Raw genomic sequence first — 22,511 nt, forward strand, 5'->3', positions numbered from 1 at the left:
ATTTTAACTCCTAAATTATTTCATTCTGAATAGAAAGGAGATGGAGAATTAACTAATTCATAGTTTTAATCTTGCCAAAAAGGAAAATTGAATTGTCATGATACTGAAGAACTGGAGGAAGTAGGAACACACTTAGCCAGAGTTCACATAACAAAAGTTAAGTTTCCTCAGGCTCAGCGAATCTGTACTGTCCCTTCTAAAATTGGTTGACCAAATGGAAAATGTAAAGGCTGCTCTTTCATAAGGAATTGACAATGGAAGCAATAAATACCTCTTTAAAGTTAATTTCTTGCTTGCACTCTATCTCAGTTTTTACCTACTCAGGCTAATTTGCAGGTGCCTGGGATGAGTAGACAAACCATAATTTCTACCAATCAAGTAAAAGAAGGAAAGAAAACTCTGAGCTTCTCTCCCATTTAACAGGTAGTTTGCTGTGGTTAAAATTAATGCAGATTTTACAGCAACAAATAATAGCATTTTCATTTATTATAAGTAATTGATTTGAAATTTGGGAAATGAATAGTTGAGTGCATCATTTGAGTGTTCATTTGACCAGTTATTTATTAGTTCATGAGGCCATCATTTAAATTTTTCTCTATATATTATGGCAAGTCCGTTTGTTTCTCTCTTCATTTTACATGTTTAACCTGTGGTTACTTTTACTTGAAAATGTGTTTTATTCTTTGCAGTGTTTGAGCAACACTCCTCCACTTACTGAATATTTCCTCAATGATAAGTATCAAGAAGAACTCAATTTTGACAATCCCTTAGGAATGAGAGGTGAAATAGCTAAATCTTACGCTGAATTGATCAAACAAATGTGGTCTGGAAAATTTAGCTATGTCACGCCAAGAGCCTTTAAGGTTAGTATGGTTAATACATTTTCGTTAGGGCTATATGACCCCCAGAACAAAAATGTGTTCTTTGGGGGAAGCCCTGAAAAATCATAGCTGTTACATTGGCTTATGGCCCTCCATAGGGACCTAGCACAAATAGAAAGATACACAGTATATCAGTGCTGTTCAATTTTCTGGGTGGGAGGTGTGGTGGACGATTACTTTAAAATGTCTAAAAAATCTCTGGGAGATGGGGAGGGAAATATTGAAATAAAGATTGGAAAACACTGTTATGGTACAAAATGACAAGAAAGAGACAGCAGAGCATAGGCAGGTTGCTTTATAATAAGTACATATATGAGAAACCTACATAAATTTATTTATACAAATGTAAAGGCTAAATTTGGGCATGTCATTGAAGTCTAAGCACTCAGGTTATTTTGAGAGTCCTTGTAAATTTGAAAAATTATTAAAATGAAACTAGTCTATATAACCAGCGCTAAATATGAATTACTTTCAATATAATCTTTACACTTTTAAGTTCATTCTTTTTTGTGAAGTGGTTTCTTACAACCAATAAAACTTTAATTTGTCATTCAAATAAGAATGAAATTTAGTTTTATATAGTTAAAAGAGTTTTCCTATTTATTTACAGGTGAGATCTATGGGAAATTTTAAACTTCAAAGAGAATAAGAAGCTTTCAGCCATTTTTTAATATACACAAATGACGCTGATATAGGACATCTGCTAAGCAATATTTTATTAACTGTATACTAGTTCCTAAAACATAAAAACAACAAATCAAAATACTCCTGTATTTATCTTAACTTTCTAAGCTTTGAACAAGCTAGTTTAGACAACCTATTTCTCAATCCTTACCCAGGATTCTAGTTAGTTTCATTTTGCCAGCTATTCTCTTTTAAAATTATGTGTAAACAGGCTCTTGATATCTGACTTTCCTTTCACATTTCTTTTCAGTCTTATAAAAAAATAGTACTGCAAAGACTAGGAAAATTATATATGAACACAAACATTCCTTTTATCTCTGGAATTTACCCTCTTTTTTATACACAGAAACTAAAGGAGAGCGTTGTAATTTTTTCTAGTGACCCGGAAATATTATTGAATTTTAATAAGTTTGAGTATTTCCAAATCCTTTGTACAAAACTCTACCATATTTTCTCCTTGTTATTTCCTCAGGTCAACATTTCTCCATTAGAGATTAGTTAAAAATGTTTTTAGATATGTAATTATCTGTATGAACTTGTGTGTCTGTAGTTACCATATCTGCAAATGACTGCCAAAGTGCCACAAGTTGTTTTGAGGGTTACAAATAGATTGTAACAGAGTCAGTGAATTCACAAATATAAAATCCATAAATAATGAGAATCATATTTGTTTTAATCAATTTTGTTCCCGTAACTGATTTTGTATTTTTGCTTTTCTTGTAGACGCAAGTAGGACGTTTTGCACCTCAGTTCTCTGGATACCAGCAGCAGGACTGTCAAGAGCTATTAGCTTTCCTATTAGATGGACTGCATGAGGATTTGAATCGAATTAGGAAAAAACCATATATACAGTTAAAAGATGCTGATGGAAGGCCAGATAAGGTAAATTTAATAATATCATTGTCACCATTGTTACAATAATGTGATATTTCTGTGTAATATGTGTCTGTTTTTCTTACAGATAGTTGCTGAAGAAGCCTGGGAAAACCATTTAAAAAGAAATGATTCTATCATAGTAGATATATTTCACGGCCTTTTCAAATCAACTTTAGTTTGTCCTGAATGTGCTAAGATTTCAGTAACATTTGATCCTTTTTGTTACTTGACACTTCCATTGCCCATGAAAAAAGAACGTACTTTGGAAGTTTATTTGGTTAGAATGGATCCACTTACCAAACCTATGCAGGTAGGTCATGATTATTTTCTTTGCCTTTGTTGCTTTTATTAAAACTTAGTGTCGAGGGGCGCCTATGTGGCTCAGTTGGTCTAGTGTCTGACTCTTGATTTCAGTTCAGGTCATGATCCCAGGGTCGTGGGATCAAGCCCCATGTCAGACTCCACACTAAGCTTGGAGCCTGATTAAGACTCTGTCTCTTTCTATCCTGCCCCTCTTCCACACTCGCATGCACTCTGTCTCTCTCTCTCTCAAATTAAAAAAACAAAACAAAAACTTAAGTGTTGAGACCTTGTGTCTCGAGCACAATTCAATAATTAAGTTTATATATGTAAGAGATTTTATAAGCTAAATACTTTGGAAATTAATACACCTTTTTAGAATTGTGAAAGGCTGAGGGATGTGTAAAGTATCATTATTTGTAAAAATAAAATTCTCAAAGGCTTTTTCTTACAAAAGAAAAAATGAGAGGTTCAATTTTGCAATGTTATGATAAATATTTTTCCTATTTTCCAACTTTAAAAATTTTTTTTTTTCAACGTTTATTTATTTTCGGGACAGAGAGAGACAGAGCATGAACGGGGGAGGGGCAGAGAGAGAGGGAGACACAGAATCGGAAACAGGCTCCAGGCTCTGAGCCGCCAGCCCAGAGCCTGACGCGGGGCTCGAACTCACGGACCGCGAGATCGTGACCTGGCTGAAGTCGGACGCTCAACCGACTGTGCCACCCAGGCGCCCCCTATTTTCCAACTTTAATGTTAATTGTAATTTTTTTTCTAGTGTCTTTTGAAAATAAAACTAATAGTACACATTTTGATTCATGTTATGATAATGGTATATTTAAATACCTGTAATTTTTAGGCATCTTAACAACTTGGAGGAGAAATAGAAATTTAGTTGGGCTGGGATGCCTGGGTGGCTCAGTCGGGTGAGCGTCCAACTCTTGATTTTGGCTCAAGTCATGATCTCACAGTCATGAGATTGAGCACCACATCGGGCCCCATACTGGACATGGAGCCTGCTTAAGATTCTCTCTCTCTCCCTTCCCCTTTCACCCCTCTCCTTCTCTCTCTCAAAAAAAATAAATAAATTTAAAAATTTTAAAAAAGGGGGGGCACCTGGCTGGCTCAGTTGGTTAAGCGTCCAACTTCAGCTCAGGTCCTGATGTCACCGTTCACGAGTTCAGGCCCTGCATTGGGCTCTGTGTTGATAGCATGGAGCCTGGAACCTGCTTTGAGTTCTGTGTCTCTCTCTCTTTTTCTGCCCCTCCCCCACTCATGCTCTCTCTCAAAAATAAGTAAACATTAAAAAAAAAATTAAAGAAATTTAGTTCAGCTATAAATACTTGCTTCAGTAATGTTCTAATCTTCTAACAGTTTGGAGTATCAAACACTGGTTATTCAATTCAAGAGCCCTGAAAAAGGCCTTAATATCAGTTGTCAGCCTGATTCCATTGCTTAGTATTATAGGATTATTTTTAAAATTTGTGAAGCAAAGCACTATATTTCCTCCCTTTATTAATCCTTTTCTGACACATGACCCACCCTAACAAAAGTAGTTCCTTCCTCTTCTACCTTCAGTTCTCCTAAAATTCTCTTCCTGCACTTAACCAAATTTCCCTATAACTTTGGTTTACTTAATCATTTCTCTGCTAGACCATGAGTTCTGCTGCAGAAATGCATTCCTAATGGAGAAATATTCAAAAATTCTATTCATTCAAATATGTGTTGGACGCCTAGTGAGAGTGTAAAGCTCTGTTTGGCAAACGGTTCTGGAGGCTAGAAGTCTTACGATCAAGAGTGCCAGCATGGTTGGTTTCTAGTGCAGACTCTGTCTTGTCCTCACTGTGTTTACATAGAGAGACCACATGTATGCACATAATCTGTAAGGGCACCCACCTTTTTGATCTCATCTAAACTTTCTAAAAGCCCCATCTCCAAAGGCTATTACATTGGTGGTCAGGGCTTCAACATATAAATTTTAAGGGGACACAATTCAGCTAATAACAATGTCATGAAATCGATACGAAACATTTGCTTTTAACGCATTTACAGTCTTACCATTAATTTAGTCAAAGTGTTTGGTTTTACTGTCAGCAAGGGCACAGTAAATGAAGTGTTCATCATAAAAGTACAGTCCTTTCATTCAAAGTAATTAAAGTGTGGTGGAGACTAGTCATGTATTCAGTTGTAGAAATTCCCCCTATTTCTTTTGCTGCTGCTTTTATGTTTCCTTCCTGAAGTCAATGAGCCTGATGCCCTTGTGTCAATATTTCATTCAGTAGTACTAAGAATATTAAGGAGGGCCAGTAAAGACCCGCTTTTATTTTTGACCGGGGGAGATGTGTTCACATTTCTAAAATCACATCCTTTAATAAGTATAGAATTAACATTCTTTTCAATGGAGGGAAACCATGGCAATGCTAAACTACACCCTTACCTCTCTAGTTGTAAGTTTACAAGTATATGCCAAAGAGTATAGTGGAATGAGAGAGCAGCATAAAACAAGTAAAAATTGATCACAACAAAAGAATATACTCTGTTCCTCCACAGTACATTTGTTAAAGACCGTATTCTCCCATGCCAATAATATAATCTATATTACGTAGAGACAGATTGCATTCAAATTACACATTAGCCCAGAGGCATGTATTGAATATTCTCCCATGATTTGGATTTTAAATTATTTTTCCAGCAATATTAATTTCATTAGTATACCTCTTTTCTCACTTGATTTTTTTTCTCACCAAAAGTACAGATTTGTAGAGGTTGGAGTCATGGTCAGCACAGAAGAATTGGGAGGTTTTTTTCCAGTTGGAGGCTGTAACAACTCAAATACAAAAAGATAGCATCATTAACAATGTGCTTTAACCAGCTGGAGAGGAAAGGGAAATTAGCTGAGTTAACCTACTTGATGAGTTTTCCCATCACCGAAGTTGATTTAGGTCATAGAAGTTTATTAGTAATTGTATTGAACATGTATTATGTATTGGAACTTAAGATTCTGCAAAGTGCTAGAAATACAAAAGTGTTCCTGTTTCTTGTTCCCAAGAAGTTTGTCATGCAGTGTGAAAAGTGCTATAATAAGGTACTTTAGGAGTATATAGAAGGAGTGACATACCCAAACTGGTAATAATGCCGGTGTTGAATCCTTAAGGATGATTAGGATTTAAACAAGTGAAAGCTGAAAATAAAGGTATTGTAGACCAAGAGATTGGCATATACAAAGAGCTAAAGGTGAAAGAGGACATGTCCCACTTCTGGAAATTATAAGTAGATAATATGGTAAGTGCTCACAAAGAATTTTGACACCATGATAGGAAGTTGGACTTCATCTTAAAAGCTAGGGCACCCATCGAAGGTTACTAAACAGATTTGTATTAAAGAAAGAAGATTCAAGCTAGTACAAAGATTGGATTGGAAAAGCTTAGGTCAGATGTACTAAGACCATGTAAGAGGTTTTTGCAGTGATCAGATGACAAATGAAAAGTGCTTGAACTCTTAATATTAGTGTCAGGATGACAGTTTGAAGAACCAGTTGAGTATAAGAAACAAAAATGTTTACAAGTATACAAAGATGATGCCAAGCTTACTGGGTTGTAAAACTGAGGAAATAGTGGTGTTATTTATTTTAATGGGATATATAGGAAGAAAGATTTAGGAAGAAACCTGTTTTAATATTGGATATGTTGACCTAATAATGACTTAAATCATGTGTAGTCCTGGACATGCTGAAATGCATGAAGAAAATTTAGGTAGAGTTTTCATTAGGTGTTGAGTTTATGTATCTAGACTAGAGAAGAGATGTCTGTTCTTGAGATAGAAATTGGGTAGTGAGGTCTATGAAAATGATAGTGAATATCTTAGAAGCATGAGATCCCCAAGGCTAGGATGACCTTATAATCTATCACCTAAACCAGAACTCTTAAAAATAAAAGGGGCCATTATTAATAATTATACAAGGACAGCGGACTAAATCAGGACTGGCCAAAGCAGACTGGGATATATTATCACAGTCTCTAAAGAGAGCATATAGAATTCAGAAGAGGGCTAGGGTCAAACTCTAACAGGGTTTGACAACCTTGGTTACAGTTTAAATAAAGAGATGAAGACAAAAGCCATGAATGGATTGATAAGTGAATGGGAAGTGAGGAAGTTAAGATAGTCCATGTAGACATTACTTTTAACAATGTTATTTAGAAAGCAGAGGAGAAAGATAATTAGAGGGGAATTTTTAGAGGGAAAGCAATGAGGGACTGGTTTCCTTTTTTTTTTTTGAGAGATTTGTAAATTATATGGTAACTGAGAGAAATGAGAGAAAAAGCAAATAAGAGATGTACAGAATTTCTGGCAACTGTTGAAGGATCTGTTGAGACTTGGGCACTATGAATTTGTAGCAAACCAGCCTCTAAAGTTGGTCAGGTTCCTCCAGCATATCCAAACAGCTCTAAGAAAGTATAGCAAAAATAAAACTGAATAACAAAATAAAGGTTTTGCAATAGAGTAGTTGAAGTGATGAATCAATCATATGGGATCTGGGTGGAAGGTGTATGAAGACAGTAGGAAGCTGGTAAACTTGGAGAAAATTGAGAATTACAAGGACTAGAGCTCTAAATGCAAGCCAAGAATAGGAAAAAATGAATTTCCAGGAAAATTAAGTAGTGGTTGGTTAGTCAGTAGTATGAAAAGAGTTTAAGATATCAGAGGTGAAGCCAGTTTATGACAAGGTGCAAGAAGTGAACTCCAGTTGAAAGTAAGTGTGGGTCTTTGTATCAAAGAGCCAAGAAACAGTAAGGCTAAGATAAATTATCCCAATGAAAAATGGTGGCGAGGATGACGGCAGGATTGGAGACAGACACTGTAAGCCAAATACCAGGCGAATGTGAGGAAGTCACATGAGGTCATTTCCAACTACTGAATATTTTTTCCAAAGTAATCAATTCATTATAATTTTTTGTTTTTTAGTACAAAGTGGTTGTCCCCAAAATTGGAAACATACTTGATCTTTGTACAGCATTGTCTGCTTTGTCAGGAGTACCTGCAGATAAGGTAAGATGTTTCTGGGTTTGAAGTATGTAAGTTGGAGTTGAGTTTTTCAGTGACGTAAAACCAGATTAATAGAAATTTATTTCCTTTTAGATGATAGTTACTGATATATACAATCATAGATTTCACAGAATATTCGCTATGGATGAAAACCTTAGTAGTATTATGGAACGGGATGATATTTATGTGTAAGTATAAAATTCATTGTGCAAAATATTTGGGAAAAATTCAGAGGAAATAATGTAAAAGTTTTCAGAGTTTATGGTCAGTTTTGTCCTTACAGGTTTGAAATTAATATCAATAGGACAGAAGATACAGAGCATGTGATTATTCCTGTTTGCCTAAGAGAAAAATTTAGACACTCAAGTTATACCCACCATACTGGTTCCTCACTTTTTGGTCAGCCTTTTCTTATGGCTGTACCACGAAACAACACTGAAGATAAACTCTATAATCTCCTGCTTTTGAGAATGTGGTAAGTGTCAGACAGTTCTTCATTGACAAAACAATAAAATAGTTAATAAAAAATATGCAGCATACTATCAGAATATAATTTGATAACCCTATATTATCTCAACTTTGTTTAAACAGGTAGCAACTTAAAAAATCAAATTATAGTTTAATTTTGTCTCTTAATCATGTAAAACACATTACTGAGGTAATTTCAAACCCTGAAAGTGAATTCTTTTAGCTGTTTTACACCGGAAGTTTACAGTTGGAAGAAAATAGGAACTTGTCATATCAGCACTGTGAAATTAAAACAAATTTCAGATATTTCGTTTTGTTAAACACATTGCCAGTTTAAGAACTCCTACTGATGGTTTTATTTAAAAGGATAAACGTTCATGCTTGATAGTATTTTAAGGCAACCCCTTTTTTGTCTTCCTAAAACCTTGATTTGAATTATAATATAATCAAGACTTCCATTTGATCCCTTTTATCATTTTTAACTGACATATGTAGTATTCTTTCTTGCATACCTCTTTGAATTGTTACAATCCCAGAACCCATACATAAAGATCATATTATAGAGTTATGAGTAATCTTGGCAATAATACATATCATCTAAATGTGGATATTTATATAGTAATTTTTTTAAGTCAAGAAATTATTTGCCACAAACTTTTAACATAGAAAGATGTTAAAACCCTAGAAGTAACAAATTGCTGTCTTTCTTTTTATATAGACAACCAAAACAGAAATGATTAGTCACTTGCACTTATGGTGCTAGATCCTGAGTTTGAATTTATCCTTGAATGTAGTATAAGACTAGCATTACTCCATTAAAAAGTTATGTTTTACTGAAGGAATGGAAAATGTTTTTTTAAGGTTTCTACCTTCATAGAACTTAAATTTGATTTCTGATTTTATTTAAGCCGATATGTCAAAATATCTACTGAAACCGAAGAAACCGAAGGATCCCTACACTGCTGTAAGGACCAAAATATTAATGGGAACGGCCCAAATGGCATACATGAAGAAGGCTCACCAAGTAAGACTTTCCTGTTAAATTATAACACCTTTCACTTGGATTATTGCCTCAGAAAAAAAGAAGATGGGGATTAAGGAACTGAAAAATATCTTCAAGCTGGGAAAAATAATGTTAATATTAATTTTGAAATGTAGCATTGGGTTTATTTAAAGACTTCTAATGTCTAAAATTAGGTGAGATGGAAACAGATGAACCAGATGATGAATCCAGCCAGGATCAAGAACTTCCCTCCGAGAATGAAAACAGTCAGTCTGAAGATTCAGTTGGAGGAGATAATGATTCTGAAAATGGATTATGTACTGAGGAAACTTGTAAAAGTCAACTCACGGGACACAAAAAAAGACTATTTACATTCCAGTTCAACAATTTAGGCAATACTGATATCAACTACATCAAAGATGACACCAGGCATATAAGATTTGACGAGAGGCAGCTTAGACTAGATGGTAAGTGTGAAAAATGGCTTGAACACTGAACTTGAGCAAACCATGTTTTTTTTTAGGTGAAAACTATGAAATTCAACAGTCATGGGAAATAACCTTTACCTATCTGTATAAAATCTTGAATGAAAAGTCTTAATTTCTAAGTATATTAAACACATCACTGTTTATTAAATGGGGGTTGGACTTATTCTTAAGTCTTGTATCTTTTTTCTTTAACTGCTTAAATATTTTAATGGCTTGGAAATAGCAATTTATCCTGATCACCTAGTGCAAGTAGAAAAGATGGCTATTTGTTTATTCTGGTATATATCTTAATATTAAAATATGTTGATTTTAACATGAAAGCATATTAAGTTTTAAAGGAGAAATATGTTTTCCATCTTAGAAAGATCTTTTCTTGCTTTGGATTGGGATCCTGATTTGAAAAAAAGATATTTTGATGAAAATGCCGCTGAGGTAAGTCGTCGTTCATTCCCATGTTGATCATACTGTTTTGTTACACTCTTTGCTGCTACCAGATGTGTTTATTTTGCTGGTTATAGACTAGAAAAGGCTTGTTGGTTTCGAACATGCTTTCTATTAACAGTTTCAATCATCCATGTAGGTGTGTAAACATAAGTTTTTTAGACGTGTGTAAATCTCAGCTGAAAAAAGCTTTATAATTCTTCTGAGAAAGTTTAGGAGTTTTTCATTACTATTCATAGTGAGATGGTATCACTAAAATGAGTTTTGTTTCATTTGTTCTCTTAACTCAAGAAATACTTCTCTTTAGGATTTTGAAAAACATGAAAGTGTGGAATATAAACCTCCTAAAAAACCCTTTGTGAAATTAAAAGATTGCATTGAGCTTTTTACAACAAAAGAAAAGCTAGGTGCTGAAGATCCCTGGTAAGAGACAAAGTTAAAAAATGTTTCTAATTATGTTTTAAGGATTTATACTAAGGTATGTGCTATATATCAAGTTGAAAAAGTACTAAATTCCCTTTGATAATTTAAATAATAAGCATTTCTTTATATGATAATAGTCTGTTAAAAGTGATTAAAATGTCTTTAAAAATATTATTACAATGTTAAGCTCTAATCTCATTACTGTATTCTCTCTAATAGCTGTTTTACTATGGATAATTAATTTTAGTTACTTTTTCCCAAGAATTTTTTTGCTGTGCAGCCATTTTGATAGAAACCTTTTTAGGAAAGTCATACGTTTTGTGGTGCTTTAATTCCATTAGAGCCCAGAAGTATTAAGATTTTCTAATGCTTATTTCTCAACATAGTTCTGTGTTCTTTTAGCATACTAAAATGTAAATAATCTAGCCTTCATCATTTCTTTGATACCTATTTACATACTAATTTATCTCATTATCTGATTTTTTTGAAGATAAAAATGATAAAGGAGTTTATCAGTCTGGTATATATTAGGTGTACTGAATAAAAGAACTTTCCAAGCATTTTTTAATTATTATTTTCATTACCTCTATCAAGCTTTAAAGATTTCTCTTTATTTTTAGGTATTGTCCAAATTGTAAAGAACATCAGCAAGCCACAAAGAAATTGGATTTATGGTCCCTGCCTCCAGTACTTGTGGTACATCTCAAACGATTTTCTTATAGTCGATACATGAGAGACAAATTGGATACATTAGTTGATTTTCCCATCAAGTAAGTTTTGATTGTGCTTTATCAGCATTGGACAGCTGTAGGTTTTTATAAACATAAGGTAGCATCAGATCCAGTATTTGTGAGTCATTCTAGCAGTTTGTAAGGGTCAGTAACAATTTTATTCCTTTTTAGATATTTTTCAAAGTACAAAAAGAAAATACACCTTTTTGAACAACAAAATAAAAGTAATTTTATGTTACGTTATCATACGGGTTCGTTGGCCCTGTTTATATATCTGAGATACTCTGTGGGATCTTAGTGATTTTGTTTTTCCTAGGAATTATTTCATCATTAATCATCAGTTATTCCTTGGTATGCTTTTTAAAGAAGACTGGAATAATGTGAAACAGAATAATGTAATTGCTTAAAAAGATGACACAGTAGTGTGATCAGTCATTCCTGTTGTGTCATACTTCAGTTTATGTATCGCATTGTCCAGAGTATTACATCACTTTTTTAAAAAGTCTGGAGACAGCATCTCTGTAGTCTTTTTTTTTTTTTTTAAGCTTTCACTAAATTTAATAGAGCATTCATAAGGACAAAAATGAAATAGTGTATTCTCATTCACGTGGTCCAGGAAGGACTTCATCACATAACATTTTGCAGCAATAACTTGGCACTCTCCCATTTTGCTAAAAGAAAATCGATAGTATTCTTCTATATTTTATGATATTTATGCACCACAAGTTTGAGACAGTTAATAAGTAGACAACTGCCATAGGCAGGTGTGTGTACTAGATGACTGGAAGTAAATAGATGATGTAATATTGAAAACATTCTTTGGATTGCTTATTCTGATTGTTGATTATAAAGTTAAAAATGTTTTGCAGCTTTTTACCAGAAACCAATGGCAATTTTGTCCTTAATTATGAATCATCAAAGTTGTCAAAAATATAACATTTTAATAGTGTGTAAGTATAAGAAGAACCAGCAGTAATGATAATCTAGAATCTATGAGAGATATATTTGAAATTTAGGATCATTATTGCTTTTTGATGACACAAGTACCCAAAAATGAATAATGGTAAGCTATAAAATGGTCATGTTACAGTTTTGTGCATGACAGATTACAAACAGTTGGCTGCATTTCAAAGAATGTTGCCTACTCAGGATATATAGATAATCAAAACCAGGAAAATAGAATAAATATTGGGTTTAGATATATCCACATTATTATAAAATTTCTGTGAAAGTTTGTTTTCACTATTGTTTTATTCTTCCTTAAATAAATAATTACTAAAAATGACTTCAAAAATCTAAAAAATTAAAAGGGTCCAGATGGTAAAGGGTGATGACTGTTTTACTAGTATACTGAAAGTTAAATGTATTAGCACAAAAACATTAATCTGAATAACAGCATTCAGTAGAGAATTTGGAAATTCCCAACCTTTTAAGAATAATTTTGCCAAAATGTTAACATCTCAGAGGGTGTGTGTTTGTGTGATTTGTTTTACAGTTCTTTGGTTCTTAGTGATTTCTTTAGTGAAAGAGCTATTTTTTATATAAATGAGAGTCAAGCAACATTGACAGAGAATAGAATTCATGACATTTAGAGAAAACAAAACTGATTTGATCTCTTTGTTAAACAGTGACCTGGATATGTCAGAATTCCTAATTAATCCAAATGCAGGTCCTTGCCGCTATAATTTGATTGCTGTTTCAAACCACTATGGAGGGATGGGAGGAGGACACTGTAAGTTGACAGTTACCATTTTGCTAAAATTATGATGCTTGATAACTGCAGACTTTTTTTCTTAAGATATTTACTACTAAAAAAGGAAAATATGGGGTGCTTAGCGGCTCAGTTGGTAAAGCATGTAATTCTTGATCTGGGATCATGAATTCAAGCTCCACATTGGGACCTGGAGCCTCTAAAAAAAAAAAGCGGGGATGGGGGGGCAGTAGGCCAGGGTAGCTTAGTTGGTTAAGTGTCTGACTCTTGATACCGGCTCAGGGCATGATCTCTGCCCCCTGCTGTGCACTGGGCATGAAGCCTGCTTAGGACTCTCTCTCTGTCTTTCCGCCACTCGTGTCCTTTCTCTCTCTAAAATAAAAATTTTTTAAAGGGGAAATATAAAATGTGTCTTACATACAGTAGTTGTTCAGTAAATTTGACTAATGAATGAATTAGCTTTTGAACCTTTTTTAACATCAGGAGTAAAGTATTGAGTTAATCATACTTTTCACTTTAATGTAAAGGGACATCATGGTCAGGACTCATGTCCATTTCCATTCTCCTTCCCTTCCCCTTTCTAAAATGCTTGATGTATGTGTTATAAATCATGTGTCATTGTTAGTTTTTACATGGTCGGTGCAGTATGTTACAGATCTTACATTTTTCTCTTAACACATAAGACATCTCTATGTTACTTTGTGTCCATTTAGTTAATTGCTTCTAACCACTTAGGACTTAGATCTACCATATTTTATCTCTGCTCATTTCATGGTCCACATCCAAATTGCGTTTAACTTTCTAACACCACAGGACTGATAAAAATTGTTGTTTATGGTCCCCTGTGTGAGAATTTCTTTGAGCAACATACCCAGAAGTGAGATTGCTGAGTTACAGAGTATTTAGGTACTGCCAGATGGCTCTCCAGGACAGTTATACTAGTCCACACTCTCCAACTGATAGATTTTTCTGTTGGACCATCTTTGCATTCCTACTTAACCTTTTAAGTTTTGTTTTGTTTTGTTTTGTTTAGAAATTAATTTTTGTTTACTTAAAATTGTGTTTAAATTCACAGTTGAATGTGGTTAACTAATTTTATTTAGAGTGGTTAAGATTTCATTCATAAGTGAAATGGTCTTGTAATTTTTTTATATTCTTTCTTTGGAATCAAGATTACAGTCTGTCCTAATAAAACAGTCTGGGATAGTTTTTTTCTCCATCCTAAAGCAGATAGTATAGTATAGGAATTAACTATTCATGAAAGTCTAGTAGAATTCACTTGTAAAACCATCTGGTTTTATGTAGTTTTTACATAGCCATAGTTTTTTCTATTTATGTCATGATTATTGAAGTCTATTCACTTTTCTTTTCCCCAAGATGTATGCATTATGGCTTTTTCTACTTTTCTAAAAATGTATCTGTGTATTCCACTTTATTTGAGAATCATTATATATAATACAGTTATGCGATGTCTTTGTCCCTTTTTCGTTCTTTTCTCTAGGTCCAGAGGTCTATCTTATTAATCTACTCAAAGAATTAGCTTTTCACTTTATTAAATTTTTCTTTTTGTTATGTGAATGTATTCTTTCTCACTGATTTCTTTGTTATATTTTCTTCTTGTTTTTTTAATGTTTATTTTTTTATTTATTTTGAGAGAGATGGAGAGCATGAGTGGAGGAGGGACAGAGAGGGAGATACAGAATCCGAAGCAGGCTTCATGCTCTTGAGTTGTCAGCACAGAGCCCAGTGAGGCACTCAAACCCACAAATCACGAGATCATGACCTGTGCCAAAGTTGGACACTTAACTGAGCCATCCAGGCGCCCCACTTTGTTATATTTTCTTCTTGTTACTTTGAGTTTGCTCCATTCCTCTTTTTTTAACTTTTGGTTTGAATACTTTATTACCTTTTGCTTCACTTTTTTTCCATGCTCTCTTGAAGGCTATAATTAAAGCTCTAAATTTCCCTCTAAATACTGCTTTATTCCATAAATTTTGAGTTGTAGTATTTTCATTGACTTTAAATTCTATATATCTTTTTAATTTCCTTTATGATTTCCAGTTAGTCTAAGGTCGTTTAATCATCTGCTTTTCTTTTTACTTTTTTAATGTTTGTTTATTTATTTTGAGAGAGAGAGAGAGCGAGCAAGAGCACAAGCAGGGGAGGGTCAGAGAGACAGGGTGAGAGAGGATCCCAAGCAGGTTCCACACCATGAACACAGAGCCTGATACAGGGCTTGAACTCAGAAACCATGAGATCATGACCTGAGCCAGAATCAAGAGTCAGATGCTTACTGACTGAGCCATCCAGGCACCTCATATGGTCTGCTTTTCAAAACATAGTTTTTTTAAAGCTCTCCTTTTGTCTTAATTTTATTACAGAACAATTGGTTATATTGCCTGTATTATATTAATCCTTAGTTTATTAAAGCTTCCATGTGCCTTAACTTAATACAGGGTCTGTTTCTTAAATGTTTGTGTGCTTGAAAAAATATATATATTTCTCATTCAGACATAGAATTCTATATGTTTCTAATAACTTGTTTATCAGTTGTATTCAAATCATTACTATCTCTGGTTATTTTTGATATATTTGTTATATTTCTGGGAGGAACTTGTCAGGATTCTTACTAAAATGTTGATTTATCTATTTTTACTTTATTAGTTGTTTTGCACTATTAGTTGCACTTATGTTTAAAATGGGTAGCTCTTTTTGTTTCATTCCTTTTACCAGTATTTGACTTTTTTTATTTTGGTATCAGTTGGCTTGCAAACTCTGTGTGCCTTTTTGTTGGATTTGTCTCTTATAAACCATTTTATTCTTAGACCTTGTCTTTTTATTCAGCCTGGCAATATGTTTCTTTTAATTTGTGGGTGCATTGGTATTCAGTTCAATTGACAAACTTACAACCCACATTAGGATCCACCCAAAAGAGCAATAATTTTGTTTTGTGAGGTGTAGAATTATCCAGAAGATATAGCCTATAAGGTGTCACTTTTTAGAAGCTATGACAGCAGATAATTGTTTGGGGGACATTTTGTAACTTTGTTTCCTCGGTTATTAGATAGTTTATATAAAGCCTAGGATGTGAGAGGGAGCATTTTTTTTTAACTTTTAAAGCAAATCTTTACTTTTTTTTTAAGTTTATTTTAAGACAGAGAGTGTGAGTGAAGGAGGGGCAGAGAGGGAGAGAGAGAATCCCAAGCAAGCTCTGTGATGTCAGCACACAGCCTGACATGGGGCTTGATCTCACGAACTGTGAGATCATGACCTCAGCTGAAATCAAGAGTTGGATGCTTAAACAACTGAGTCAGCCAGGTGCCCTGATAAAGCGAATCTTTAAAAATGTTACAGATTAATCACTTTTTATTTTTCTCTTGCTTAGTACTTTTGTTTTTTGGTGTAAAAACTACAAATTACTGGGATAGTATTATTGAAAAAAAAATTTGTAAATATTTATAAAAATAACTGAAATACAAAATTTAAATTATGTTTGAAATGTCAAACTCTGTAGTCAGGGACAGACCTGGCTTTAAATGTTAACTCAGCCAATTAACAGCTTTACCCTTGGACATTAAATTTCTCTTCATGCTTCACTTTCCCCATTTCTAAAACTAGAAAAAGAATAAGATAATACATGTAAAGTACAGAGCTTTGTGCCTGATCCGCAATAAGCACTACATAAATGTTAATTCTCATTTATTGTCATTCATATTGTTATTCTGTGCACTAAAAAATAATAGATCTATTCTGTTGTCCTTGGGATTAAAAAAAAAAAAGTCACAGATTTCAACTTCTTTGAAAACCATCTTAGGTATTTAGATTTTAGGAAATTATGCTAAAACCTATAATCGATGGAATCAGTTGAATGTGTAAAATATAGGCCTTGTGTACATGATTATCGTGCAGCTTTAGTATGTATTCCTTATATAGATGATTGTAAAGATTTGCAGGATCCCCCCAGAAACCATAGATCATTCCAGTCACAGAAGTGATTATATTTTTCATTAGATACTGCTTTCGCAAAAAATAAAGATGATGGAAAATGGTACTACTTTGATGACAGTAGTGTCTCAACTGCATCTGAAGACCAGATTGTGGTAAGTGTGTCTTTTACTTCCTGAAAATTACAAGATCCATTTTTTTTTAAAGATGCCCATGGAATGGAACACTCTAGTCTGTATTCTAGCCATTCTAATAGTTAAGAGAGACTTGCTCTGATTTAAAGAAATGTAAAATTGTCCTCTAAATGGAAATTTGTCTTCTAAATCTGCCCACTAACATAAACATAAATTGCAACATGAAATTTTTTCTGGTACTTTTCAACATGAAAACTGGAATTTAAAATTATTCCTTTGGGAAATGAGCTCAGATATTTTGGACATTGACTACTTAAAATCAGAGTACTAATATAGAAAACAAGAAAATCCTTTAAGGGTCTTCCTTACCATACTTGTGATTTTTAAAGTAAAGTCTTATCCTGTATGACAGTTAAACATGTAAACTCAAAATTACATGATTAGATAAAACAAATTAGAGATTTTTTTTTAATTAACCTTGTGTATCTGTTACTTTGATATCTTCTGAATAGTAGAAAAATGAGGAAGTAACATCTATTCACATTTACATCAGTTAACCAGCTACAGCTGGAGCCAAAATATTGGCATTTGCTTTGCTTCCCATCAGAGCATATTTTTATTATCAAATATTGATTGGTGAAGGGATGATGAGTTGATTCTAAGAAGAAAGCTAACACTCACTTGATAAAGGTTTATTTTTCTATGAAAGTTTGCCTTCTATGAATTTTACTGTTTGACCACGATATTATAAAGAGTGAGAAATGTAGTATTTGCTCCTGTGAGCACGGAGCTCATATTTCCCACGTAGAGATTTTCTTTTGGTGTTCAGAGCACTGACTGCTTTATTTCCCAGTTTCAGTTGAGGGCAGAAACCAGCTTTTTCTTGAGTTCATAATGCCTTAAATGTCTTCAACTTATATTGTTCAATTTAGTAAATTAATAAATTTCTGAGCTCTGTTATTGGCATAGTTTCAATTCACCATTGGGTGAAGAGATATGAAATAATTTTGACTTGTTTCTCTACAGATATTTTAAGTTTGTGTGTGTGTGTGTGTGTGTGTGTGTGTGTGTGTGTGTGTGTGTGTTATGTACTGTTGCTTATCTCCCTATAGCTGTAACATAAAAGAAAGACTAGAACGCTAATATTTTTAAAATCTGTATGTGCCTAAGTTAATTACATTTCCAGTTTATATTTAGACTTCTAATTTCAGCTCTCATCTGTCACTTTTCAATCGTGTTTTCCTCTTTAATCTCCCAGCCAGAACATCCTGAAATTACCTATATTCTCTTTCAACATGTCTTTGACAGTGCTGCCCTAATCTTGCCTTCAAATAAACAATATATCTTGTTTTTATACAATACATGTATTTAATGTTACCTTACATCTTAACAATGATGATACTTCATTTAGTCAACAAGTATTTGAGTACCTTCTTCATGTAGGACTCAGTTCTAAACAAGATTAAAAGACCGCTATCTCTAACTTAAAGAGGCTTACAGTCCAGAGATGAGAGAGAAGTAAATTACCAATTATATCATAAGTACTATTAAATATCTTGGCTATAAGGAGAAAGGACAGCTATCTCTGCTGATGTGGGGTGTAAGGAGATAGGACCAGTGTAGGGGAGTTTGCATAATAAAGTGATGTTTGGCCTGAGTCTGCAACTACAAATAGAAAAATTAAACAAAAGAAGCAAAGAAAACAGTACTACAAAAGCAAGGAGGCATGATAAAACATGGTATTTAGCAAAACAGCAAACAATGTGGTATTACTGAAAGGAAATACCTGTTAGGAATATGGGGCAGAAATTAGGCTAGAGCTAAACGTGGCAGTCGGATCAAGGAAAATGACATTCTTCACAGTTTAAAGCTTTTCTTAAAAACTGTGAGAATCATAGGTGATTGTTAAGCAATAGAACATTATTAAATTTGGAATTTGAGACAAGAAGCAGGCTATTACAGCCTCCAGCAAAAACAAGGCTGTCATGTCACTTCAGCAATACAGATTTCTAAATTTAAAGCATGGTAGTAGTAATAAGTAAGCAAGTAAAAATAAAGTTGTGGTAGTATTGTATAAACAACAGGGAAATGGATTTATGAGATTATGAGTTCAGGAGTGAGTACCAGCCGAAGTTATAACTTTGCGTTGTTGGTCTTATACTTGAAGCCATAGGTTTGAATGAGTCACCTGGTGAGAAGATACAGAGTAAGAAAGAGTGGTGGGCAGGGGACAGAACATGATTTTTTTTTTTTTAAGTTGGGATTTACTAAGCCCACAAAAAAGTCAGACGCAACCGTGGAGATAGAAGATCTATGGTAAAGTAGTGTCATGAAAGCCAAAAATTGTTTGATGTAGGAAAGAAAAATAGTAAAGCATTAAATGCTACAGCGGGACTGAATAAAAGAACTTTAAACAGTATCCATTTAATTTGTTTACAGCCGGTTATTGCCCCTAGTGAAAGCCTGAAATTTCAGTAGAATGATGGGCGCAACAGATCATGCTGAATATAGGGGTTTGCATGAGAGTGAAAAATGGATATTATTTGGTGGCTCTGTCTATAGCCTGGCAGCTGGAGCAGGTGGTAGAGTGGAGAGGGATTTATAATGGGAAGAGACATGAGTGTTTTTTATGCCAAGAAGTCCAATTGGAATCACTAAATATACGCAGTGGTGACAAATGGAGCAGTACCCTGAAAGCAGCAGGAAAAGCTGGACTCTGGAGCAAACTGAGAGGGAAGGGATGAGTATTAGAAAGAAGCTTCCCTTTTCCTTAGACACAGGAGGGAAGCAGACATAGAACTGTTTCATGTGGCAGTAACTAGGTTAATCTGTGATAGAGTTGCATTTATTCATCTGTTTAGCTAATTTAAAAGAATAAAAATATTCATTCTAGTGACTCTTCTTCCTTTATATATAGAAGTGATCTTGTATTTAACCAATTTAAATAAGTTCCGTTTGTCCATGTACAGTTTTTCTATTTGACTTATGCCCTGTCTCCAAAATCAGTTACCAGGTGAAAAATCCATACTGTGCTTAATATGATCTTTGAGACTTATGCCCATTTTGACATCCTTTGTTTGTTTCAACAGTCTAAAGCAGCATATGTACTGTTCTACCAGAGACAAGACACTTTCAGTGGAACTGGCTTTTTTCCTCTTGACCGAGAAACTAAAGGTGCTTCAGCTGCCACAGGCATCCCGTTAGAAAGTGATGAAGATAGCAATGATAATGACAATGATATAGAAAACGAAAACTGTATGCACACTAACTAATGAAAGTCCTAGAAGCCATAAAAGAGAGACTTTCCTGCTGGTGGTATGAATGATGAGGTTACCCACCACATTAAACAAAAGTCTGAGATGGGGAGTTTCAGATAACCGAATGTAAATCCTTTATCAGATTTTAACTTGTGCAGTACTTGAAGTGAAACACAATGAAAACTTTAACAGAAATTGTCTCTTAATACATTTACAGTCTTGTAATTACAAGCTAAATATATATAGGAAATCACAAATAAATCCCTTTTAAGTTTGCTGCTGTTTTGATGAATTATGTTTTCTTTAATTTTTTGGATGTGAGTTAATTGATGACAGATGTTAAATTTGTGGATGTTGGTCATTTATTTTGCTCTAATAATACTGCAAGAAAACTATGGCTGAACTTAGTTTTTGGATAATCTAGTTCATGTGCATTAGGCTGCCACATATATTACTATGATATTTAGCTGCGGTATCAATGTGGCATAAATACTGCAGTAGTATTCTTGGAAAACCAAATTTTCAAATCTGTCCCTGGTAATCAACATGGGCCTATTAAAAAAACAAATCATGATACAGGAAACAATCTTGGAAAAGTTCTTTTCTTCTGTAGAATCATTAAAAATCCAGAATGTTATGTTCATATTACTGCCGCTGTGAAAAACAGGTTCTAGATTTCACACTCCATCTAAAATCATTTTTCAGTTAAATGTAAGTATTTTTTACTGCTATTGAGATCTATTCCTTAAGTATTCAAATTTTGTTGACTTGCTTTAAAACGCATATCTTTAATCTGGTGTTGGTCCAAAATTAAAATTTTTGCTGTCTGTTTTTCTCTACCCCATTTTTTGGTAATTTGGCAACCTTTAACCCTTCCAATTGCTATAATACATATAAGGACAGACTTATGGTATTCTGTGTCCATAGTAATAATTACATCAAGCTTAGATGAGAATTTTTTTTTCATATACTGGCCTTTAAATCATTAATGGACAATTGGCTTTAAAGGTAGGTCTGTTAACTTTCTTTGTGTGTTCCTGATGGAATTCACCATAGCCTTACAGCTTTTCTCAGAAGGTAACTTGTTATAAGAGAATTGGCATTTGCATGTTCTAGAGTCAGAACCTGTATAGTATATAAAGTATACAAACCTTGAATTTGATTTTTAGTTCACCACATTCAAGGATCCAGGATGCCAAAAATATGTGTGAACATTTGAAACATTTTTCATTTGCTGCTTTTTCCCTTTGATCTAGTTGAAAGAATGTATTGTCGATTGGCATACAATACTGCCTTTAATAGAAAAATCTAAATGCTGGGGCACATTTCACATATCGACTACCTGAGAAATTGCTTTGTGTCCCACTGTTATTAAAGCAAAAAGTATAATGTTCTTCACTTGAACTAATCAAATACAATAGATTATAAATTGTGTATTGTAAATAAAAGTTCACTCTGTGAGTGCACATTTTGGTAAATTATTTATTTATGTTAGCATTTAAAAGTAAAAAAGAAAAAAATGCATTTGACCAGGATAAATGAGGTATGTTGATCATGGCTTTGCTTTATACCTTGATATTAAAGCTGGTTTTTCATCCTGGTATTTTAAAAGCTGCTTTGGGTTTGTTTTTTGTTTTTTGTTTTTTGTTTTTTTTCCTTTTTTCTTTTCTTTTCTTTCTTTTCTCCTTTTTTTTTTTTAATGTAAACTAACCTCCTGCATGACAGAGGTTAAAATTTTGTCTGCACTTGAGTTCACTTGAGTTTACATTTGAAATGTGCATGTTTATTTATACAGATTTCAATAAAGCTATTTAAGGCCTTATTTAAGTCTTTTATTTCTTACTCTGAATCTTGATAAAAATTCTATGTGGGTAGGTGACTATATGATAGACTTTTTAGTTATCATATAGTTAAAAAATAGAAAGGAAAGCATGTCACAGCTAAACAAATCCTGTTAAGGATGTGTTTTAAAGTTGAGTTTTTAAAAATATGCATTAAACATATATTTGTGCACCTACTAATCACTATTCTGTAGTCTTGAGATATAGCAGTAAACAAACATCCCTCCACTCAGAGCTTGCAGTCTTTCTGCTATCTACCACTTAATAGACTTTCCATTTTTCTGA

The 22,511-nt window shown here is 33.6% G+C and overlaps 1 protein-coding gene across 4 annotated transcripts in view; it reads left to right on the top strand.

Annotated features, from left to right (window-relative positions):
- Positions 1-22,207, top strand: part of USP15 (ubiquitin specific peptidase 15) — a 118,917-nt gene extending 96,710 nt beyond the window's left edge. For 3 of the 4 annotated variants that reach the window (XM_047066624.1, XM_047066625.1, XM_047066626.1), the window contains 14 exons: positions 690-863; positions 2,289-2,447; positions 2,527-2,751; positions 7,704-7,787; positions 7,878-7,972; positions 8,068-8,259; positions 9,161-9,276; positions 9,450-9,722; positions 10,105-10,175; positions 10,492-10,607; positions 11,228-11,377; positions 12,967-13,070; positions 17,061-17,149; positions 20,218-22,207. In XM_047066624.1, the coding sequence (XP_046922580.1) occupies positions 690-863; positions 2,289-2,447; positions 2,527-2,751; positions 7,704-7,787; positions 7,878-7,972; positions 8,068-8,259; positions 9,161-9,276; positions 9,450-9,722; positions 10,105-10,175; positions 10,492-10,607; positions 11,228-11,377; positions 12,967-13,070; positions 17,061-17,149; positions 20,218-20,400 (2,031 nt within the window). In that variant the 3' untranslated portion in view covers positions 20,401-22,207. Of the gene's footprint in view, positions 1-689; positions 864-2,288; positions 2,448-2,526; positions 2,752-7,703; positions 7,788-7,877; positions 7,973-8,067; positions 8,260-9,160; positions 9,277-9,449; positions 9,723-10,104; positions 10,176-10,491; positions 10,608-11,227; positions 11,378-12,966; positions 13,071-17,060; positions 17,150-20,217 lie in introns of those variants that run through there. The other variant, XR_006959854.1, reaches the window with a different exon arrangement.
- Positions 22,208-22,511: the final 304 nt, after the last annotated feature.

The sequence above is a fragment of the Lynx rufus genome, unplaced genomic scaffold, assembly GCF_022079265.1.
Source record: "Lynx rufus isolate CCGP_SWC_20201006 ecotype Redwood Valley unplaced genomic scaffold, mLynRuf1.p SCAF_7, whole genome shotgun sequence".
NCBI lineage: Eukaryota > Metazoa > Chordata > Mammalia > Carnivora > Felidae > Lynx > Lynx rufus.